Source organism: Oncorhynchus mykiss, chromosome 27, assembly GCF_013265735.2.
Source record: "Oncorhynchus mykiss isolate Arlee chromosome 27, USDA_OmykA_1.1, whole genome shotgun sequence".
NCBI lineage: Eukaryota > Metazoa > Chordata > Actinopteri > Salmoniformes > Salmonidae > Oncorhynchus > Oncorhynchus mykiss.
Window position 1 is genome coordinate 6,357,136 of NC_048591.1, and position 7,701 is coordinate 6,364,836.

The 7,701-nt window shown below is 44.7% G+C and overlaps 1 protein-coding gene across 4 annotated transcripts; it reads right to left on the minus strand.

The window, feature by feature from the left end:
• Positions 1–1,037: 1,037 nt before the first annotated feature.
• LOC110507422 (zinc transporter 1-like) lies at positions 1,038–6,186 on the minus strand. Of its 4 annotated transcripts, none has more exons than XM_036965612.1 (6): positions 5,972–6,177; positions 5,054–5,104; positions 4,295–4,615; positions 3,788–4,159; positions 1,921–2,377; positions 1,038–1,816 (listed from the first exon to the last, which is right to left on the minus strand). In XM_036965612.1, the coding sequence occupies exons 1-6, from the start codon at positions 6,093–6,095 to the stop codon at positions 1,498–1,500; spliced, it is 1,644 nt and encodes a 547-aa protein (XP_036821507.1). In that variant the 5' UTR covers positions 6,096–6,177; the 3' UTR covers positions 1,038–1,497. The 4 variants fall into 4 exon arrangements, with proteins under 4 accessions (XP_036821507.1, XP_036821508.1, XP_036821505.1 ...); XM_036965613.1 differs by having other exon boundaries at positions 5,934–6,089; XM_036965610.1 differs by having other exon boundaries at positions 4,295–5,104; positions 5,972–6,186.
• Between the last annotated feature and the right edge of the window lie 1,515 nt (positions 6,187–7,701).

The window sequence follows — 7,701 nt, forward strand, 5'->3', positions numbered from 1 at the left end:
AAACAAAACGGTGTTAAACATACCTGAATTTGTCCAATAGAAACTCTTGTTTGCAACTGTTGGACTAATGATTACACCCTATGTTAGTATTAGCCATGGATGAGGCATGCGGCATCAATACAGACCAATGTCAAGCTTGGATTCTCCATGCCAAAAGGTTTTTCCCACGGTGCATGAAGAATGAGGACATTCACTGTGATGTGGATGATAATTTATGGCTAAATGCTTAAGACAGGCTTGATGCAAATGAATGTGTGCTAAACGTTATGTTTTATTTTCATTCATTTAATTTGTTTAATTTAATATCTTACAGATAGTACACCTACGTTGGTATTATATTTTTAATCTTTTCTTTTGCATGAATGATTGTAGAGGATGTCTTCATTGATCACACATTGGATAGATACTGTATTACGGAAATTATAGAGTTTCTGTCAATTTCGTTGGGTAACGTAAGTGTATTACCTAATGTGAAAACGGTGTAATCTACTGTATTTTACAGTACTGTAGCATATTACTTTCAGCACTTCTAAGGGCGATTTGAAACATGTACTTTGCATTGTTTGCTATTGGATTAGCTGGTAGTTAAAACGACTACATTGAAAAGATATAATGATGTTGTGTTACGGTGATTATACCAATGTACTCATTACATATTCAAAGCGATAAAAAAAAAAAAACTAACAGCACTTAAAGCTGTGTGTGTGTGTCTGTGTGTGAGAAAGTGTTAAACTTCTAGAACATTGATAAGAGGGAGTACTTAAAAGCACTTAAAAGGCCTACTTAAACATTGGGAGCATTAATAGCTAGCTGTATGTTTCCGTGACTTCTGTTGTTTATGGTGAAAATACTCCCAAAAAATTCTGATGCCATTAACTCGATTCATTCCTGTGATCGTTTGACAGCACCTAAACGTTCAATGTAAACAAAATGTGAATGACAAGACAGAACTACGTCATCAATGCGCAATAATGGAAGTGAAAATATGTTTGAAGTGGCATTATTGAATAAATTCTTCATAGGGTGAGTGACTTGACTTTACAACCCACTGTGTCTTTGGTATGGCACCGTGTTAATACAATAAAATACAATACCGGCATAATGATGTACTACATGGATAGATTATACATTATATACAGTAAACATACAGGCACTTTCTGAGCACCCATAGGAATGATGTTAAATATCCCATCCCAAAACAAGACACACACACAAGCATAATGACTACTGTGATTTCTACTCTTTACCTGAGAGCCTAATTCTTACATTAGGCTATCTAGCTCTCTAAAATTACCTCAATGACATGGGGATGAAGTCTTTCAGAATATTCTGACAATAATAATCTATTATATTAATTCCCCAGGCTGCATCTTAATTTCCCAAAGTGGTTTACTCCCCTTCAGTCCTCTACATCTCACATCACATGAATATGAAGGAAAGAAGGCAAGGAGCCCACTCTTCATTACTGAGATACATCCTAGGGCAAAGGTCCTTCCCTCAAAGAAAGGCGTTCTCTATGATCAGCACGTGAGGCTCCTCAGTTTCCCCAGCAGGGGGTGCCAGTGGCTCTGTAGACCCTTCCTCCAGAGGAGCACAGCACATCCTCCCAACACAGCCCTTCCCACAGGCCAGGCTACAGGCCAGGTGTGAGGGCAGTGGGGGAATCTCCCTATGGATGATGGTGCGGTTGGTGTTGTTGTTGTCCATGTTGCCGTTGGCTGAGGGAGTGGAGAGGAGGAACTCTGGTTGTACGGTACAGCAGCTCACACCTACACTCTGTAACACCTTGGTGACCCCCGACATCAGATCACCACACCTGTGGGAATAGATGCATATTGAGGTAACTGTATTACGGACCTTTCAACACCATCTCCCCAACATCAACATTCATTGTTTTGTACTATAAAAACAGATAAAAACCTGTGTATCTGGAACCCAGCGTGGCAGTGGACATGTACAGATGCCACCAGGCAGCTCTCTGTCAGCTGCCACACGTGGAGGTCGTGCACCGCCTGCACCCCTGGCACACTGGCGATTCGCCGGACCAGATCAGACACACACACCTGGGGCGGGACGGCCTGGAGCAGCAGCCAACCGTAACGGCACACCTGGGACAGAGCGGTGGCCAGCAGCACCACCACAGCCACCATGGAGAAGCCAGGGTCCAGGTAGATGAAGGGGCCACAGGCCCCAGAGCCATGCAGACAGTCTGGGCCCAGGAGTAGCAGGGTAAGCCCATTGGTGAGGGCCAGGATGGAGCCCAGCAGTGCCTGGGTGAGGGTGATGAGGGATGGGAGAAAGGCGGGAAGTTGAACCCTGAGCCTTGTGGGGCTTTCTGACTTTAGGGCTGAGACTGTGGTGGGGTCTGTCTGATTATCTGAGGAGACAGGATAAAAAGGGGGTAAGGCAGGAAGAACTAGACAACACTGAAATAGTTAGTCTGTCTGCCACTCATTAAATGGCTTAAGATTATTAGTATAGAACATTTGAAAAATGTCTCAGTTTCACTTAAAAAGATTTCACTTTTGTATACCCAGTACCCAGTAGTTTTGAAAGTTGTGTTCACGAATATGTGCGCCACGTCATTGCTCCCTCTGTCGTGCTGCTGTGCGTGTGCATCATGTGCATCTTGCTAGCTGTCACTCATATGGCGAAAGCTCATTGGTTGAACTCGAATTAGTGGGGGGTTGGCCCAGGTGGGGGGAGAATGGTGCAGCACAGCTTCCAGAAAAAAATATGCTTTCAAACTAGGGATTTTGTGGCTAATTGAGGTAAAACAGTCATTCTGCTCATAGATTATGCATGTGTGAACTACACATTGATACTTCCAGCCCACTAGTAAAAAATACTTAGCCAAAGTTCTGGACCATGTCTCTAAGGTCAAAACATTTGACAGCAATGCCATCAAATGAAAGTCAGTTGGGAACAGGTCTTTGATGTCCCAGTACCTTGGCATCGGATCTATGAACTGATATGTAAAACAACAATTGACACACATTCATCCGTTCACTGCAATCTTAAGATATTTTATACTTGCTACAAAAAGAATGCTCAATATGTACACAACATTGTCTGACCGGTGCAGCCTGGAGGAAACATAAGCAATAGAGCACATTCTAGCACTGTCCATCGGTGGCTGGCTTATGGAGTCAGGTCCAGGAATGATTATGTCATAATATCAGGGTTCAGATGGACCAAAATATTGTTGGGGGGGGGGGGTGGATCTGAAAAATTACAATCAGTCAATGGGTAATACCATTGTAGTCTTCGGTAAAGTATTTATCTTATAGGGCAATATCGGTAAGGTTCAGAAGCCTCGTAAGACGTCGCAGTAAAATAGAGGGATGTTTTGCAAAAGGAAATAGCAAAATGGTAATATACTTGGAAAGATGGTTAATCTGTGGACACCAGTGGGTTGGAGTTCAAATCAGAATGAATGGTGGATTGGCCGCTGTGATTGAAAATCCAGGAAATTAGGGACATACAAGTATGTATAATCCTTTAACTACATGTACCGTACATGAGTGAAAATAGCTGTAAGTAGCAGTACAAGTATTGTTGCGTGTTAGTTTACTCCAATCAGGGGATGAGTGTAGGGTTAAATAAAACCATAATAAAAGGGGATTAGAAATGATGCAAACAATTAAATTGATAGAACCCAAAATCTATCTGCAAAATTAAAGTTGATCTACACCCTGGTCCTCCTTTTGATTTGCTGTTAAATTCCAGACTAGAGCGGCTAAGACCACAAAATGCAACAACATGAAGGTCAAATAACATTTCTCACCTCTGTGTCCCACACACTTAGACACCTCAGATTTGGGGTACCTTGGATGACAGCCACTGGCCAATGGATTTGGGAAGTTGTTTGGTGTCTCTGCAGTTCTGCAGCCTGCAGGGAGTGTGTGTGAGTATGCAGGGTGTGTGTGTGCTCCATGGCAGTGGTCTGAAAGGGGACCTTGAGGGGCCACGGTATGGAGTAGGGATGTCTGGGGTGGGTGCTGAGAGTCACTGTCAGGGTTCAGGACACTGGAGGTTCCAGGGTTACAGAGTACAAGTGTTCCATCTTGGAAGGCACCATCCAGAGATGTAGTGAGGTTACTGAGGTCATTCTCTCCACCCACTCCAGTGCTGTCTTTGGTCTGGACCTCAGCCTTGACTGTGGTGTGTTGGAATGAAAAACAAACAGATGTTCATTGCTTATATTCCAGTTAACCTGCTAGAATAATGCAGAACGTGTACACAATTCCCTCCCACACTGACATTAATAATAAAAGCAAAGAATGCTCTGTGCCTTTTGCATTCACACCAAGGACAGATCTCTCCTCCCCCTCCCAGGCAGCTCTAGTCTTGGTCCCAAGCCAGTTGCCCCAGCTGAGCCCCAGCAACAGGAGGTTGTAGAGCAGGCTGACAGCCCCCATCACCGTGGCCAAAAGAGGGCGCTGTATAGGGTGGGGCTGCAGGGTGTGGCTGAGGATATCCAGAGAGACAGTGACACACAGGGCAGCCAGCAGGAGAGCTGAGATTAGAGCCCCCAGGGGCTGGACCCTCGCTTCGCTGTAGGACAGGCCACACAGGGAGGCCTGAGGGGGGAGGCGTCGGGGAAAAGGGTTGGCTGGAACAGACAGGGTGGGATGGGGATAAGAGGTTAGCTGGTTGGACTCAGAGTGGTCAGGGGAGAAACAATGGGTCGTTGTAGGGGTGAGAGGTTTGGAGGGAAACTGGGAGGTGGTGGTGAGGACAGGGGTTGAGAGGGGAGGAGAGGGACAGGAAGCTGAGCTGGAAGGGATGGGGGAGACACAGGAGATGGTTAAGGCATATGGGGGAGATTTGACAGGTGACTGAGTGGTGGTGGAGGTGATGGAGGTGGAGAGAGGAGAGGCAGGTGGCGGTTTTGGGGGGCCTCTGCCCAGGGTGGGTTGACCAAGAGGAAGAGCCATGTGCATGAGGATGAAGAGGGTGTGGAAGACGTCCACCATGGTGATTAGGGAGTCACAGAGGCGGCTGACAACAATCTCACACAGCAGGAGCAGGAAGGTCAGGACCAGCATACCTCTGTGCAGGGAACTGCCGTGGGGGAGCCCCAACCTGCTTGCCATCTCACCTGTCAGAGGATACAGACACATGACAAAAAGTAACATTTCGCGCTCAATATTGATGGAGCAGCCCATCAGATGCAAGTTAATGTAATAATTGTATAGCATTTTCTATCAATGTTCACTACTGCAAAGGTAATTTGGTTACCCAAAGTACAACATATACTCTTTAAAAAATGGGTTCCTAGAGGGTTCTTCGGCTGTCCCCATAGTAGATCCCTTTTTGGCTTCCATGTAGAACTCTCTGTGAAAAATGTTCCACCCGGAACCAAAAAGGGTTCTCCATTTCTCCAATGGGGACAGCAGAATAACGCATTTAGGGTCTAGATAGCACCCTTTTATCTAAGACTGTACTGTTAGAAACAAAGTTACAGACCAGGCAAATCCTGTAACCTTTAGTTCTAGCTAATCTGCCCTGTGCTATAAATTGACAAATTTGATTTGAAATGTTTCAAAGGAGCTTTAGCACGTCTCTTGTTCAGTGGAATGTGTTACCTTGCAATGGTCCAAACCAAACTTAATAACACTCTAGCCTAGCTGATCCTAAAAAGTCATATAGGAATTAGTTTCACAGCATGAATAACCTGCTTGGAGCACACACACACACACACACACACACACACACACACACACACACACGTGCTCTGACTGAAGTACATAAATCAAAAAGTGAAAAACAATTACCGGTGGTAGCCTAATGCAATGATGTGCTTCTAAATCAGAGCAATTAAAATTAGGCTAGTCTGACGACAAAAAAATCCCTGACAAATGGTTTGCCACTATCACTTTTAAATAGTGTGAATTAATATTTATATTATTGTTTTAGAGTTTCTTTACCTTTGACGCGCGGTAGATCACAAGCGTCAAATAATCACCTGGTAAATGGTGGCGAGGTAATACGTCCACATTCGCGCTTCTGCGTGCCGAATTAAAATGTTTCCTTGTGTGTTCTGTTCTGTTCTGCTCTCTCCTCTCCTCTCCTCTCCTCTCCTCTCTCATCTCTCATCTCTCTCTCTCCTCTTTCTCTCTCTCTCTCCTCTCTCTCTCTCCTCTCTCCCACGCCCACCAAACTCCCAGGTTATAATCGCTGTCATGTGAGGGGATTCGCTCTCATCATCCTTCATTATCCCCAATCTGCTGTCCCGTTCCCTTGTGTGGGTTAAGAGGAAAGCCCACCCACCCATTTAACCCGTTACTACCCACACATCAAGAAAAGGTCATGCTGAGTGAAAGTAATTTAAACCTGAGCAAAGGTTATACTATAGTGAACAAAAATATAAACGCAACATGCAACAATTTCAACGATTTTGTTTAGTTACAGTTCATATAAGGAGATCAGTCAATTTAAATGAATTAATTCGACCCTAATCTATGGATTTCACATGACTGGCAATGGGTAGGCCCTCCCACTTGGGAGCCAGGCCCACCCACAGGGCAGCCAGGCCCAGCAAATCAGAATTATTTTTTTCCCCACAAAAGGGCTTTTTCACAGAGAAATACTCCTCAGTTTCATCAGCTGTCCGGGTGGCTGGTCACAGACAATCCTGCAGGTGAACAAGCCGGACGTGGAGGTCCTGAACTGGCGTGGTTACACATGGTCTATGGTTGTGAGGCCGGTTAAACGTACTGCCAAATTGTCTAAAACAATGTTGCAGGCGGCTTATGGTAAAGAAATGAACATTACATTCTCTGGCAACAGCTCCGGTGGACATTCCTGTAGTCAGCATGCCAATTGCACACTCCCTCAAAACTTGAGCCGTCTGTGGCATTGCGTTCTGTGACAAAACTGCACATTTTAGAGTGAACTTTTATTGTCTACAGCACAAGGTGCACCTGTGTAATGGTCATGCTGTTAAATCAGCTTCTTGATATGCCACACCTGTCAGGTGGATGGATTATCTTGGCAAAGGAGAAATGCTCACTAACAGGGATGAAAACAAATTTGTGCACAGAATTTGAGAGAAATAAGCTTTTTTTGTGCGCATGGAACATTTCTGGGATCTTATATTTGAGCTCATGAAACCAACACTTTACATGTTGCGTTTATATTTTTGTTCAGTATATATAGTATCAATAAGAATAAAGCTGTGTCATAACGTCAGGGGGAAAGTTCCTAATAATGTCATATTCATCATAAAAACTCATTGTCATACTTGACAAAAACTCATTGTCATGCTTGAGCGACCACATCTTGGTCTCCAAGACCTGAGCGGATTCCTGTGGCCACCCAAATGGCAAGTTGTGATGAGACAGAGAATAAACAATAGACACTTCAAACATTTTTTTATTTGACCTTTATTTAACCAGGCAAGTCAGTTAAGAACAAATTCTTATTTTCAATGACAGCCTAGGAACAGTGGGTTATACCTGCCTGTTCAGGGGCAGAACGACAGACAGCTCGTTCAAATTCTTATTTACAATGACGGCCTACACCGGACGATGCTGGGCCAATTGTGCGCCGCCCTATGGGACTCCCAATCACGGCCGGTTGTGATACAGCCTGGAATCGAACCAGGGTGTCTGCAGTGACGCCTCTAGCACTGAGATGCAGTGCCTGAGACTGCTGCGCCACTCGGGAGCCCGAGTCCAACTCAAGATTTATTGA

Coding starts and splice junctions, on each gene's coding strand:
- LOC110507422 (XM_036965610.1), bottom strand. CDS start 6,095: ATGAGAGAGGAGAGGAGAGGAGAGGAGAGGAGAGAGCAGAACAGAACA. Junction 4,160..4,294: donor CCTTGGTGTGAATGCAAAAG/GCACAGAGCATT, acceptor AACACACCACAG/TCAAGGCTGAGGTCCAGACC. Junction 1,817..1,920: donor GCTGGGTTCCAGATACACAG/GTTTTTATCTGT, acceptor CTATTCCCACAG/GTGTGGTGATCTGATGTCGG.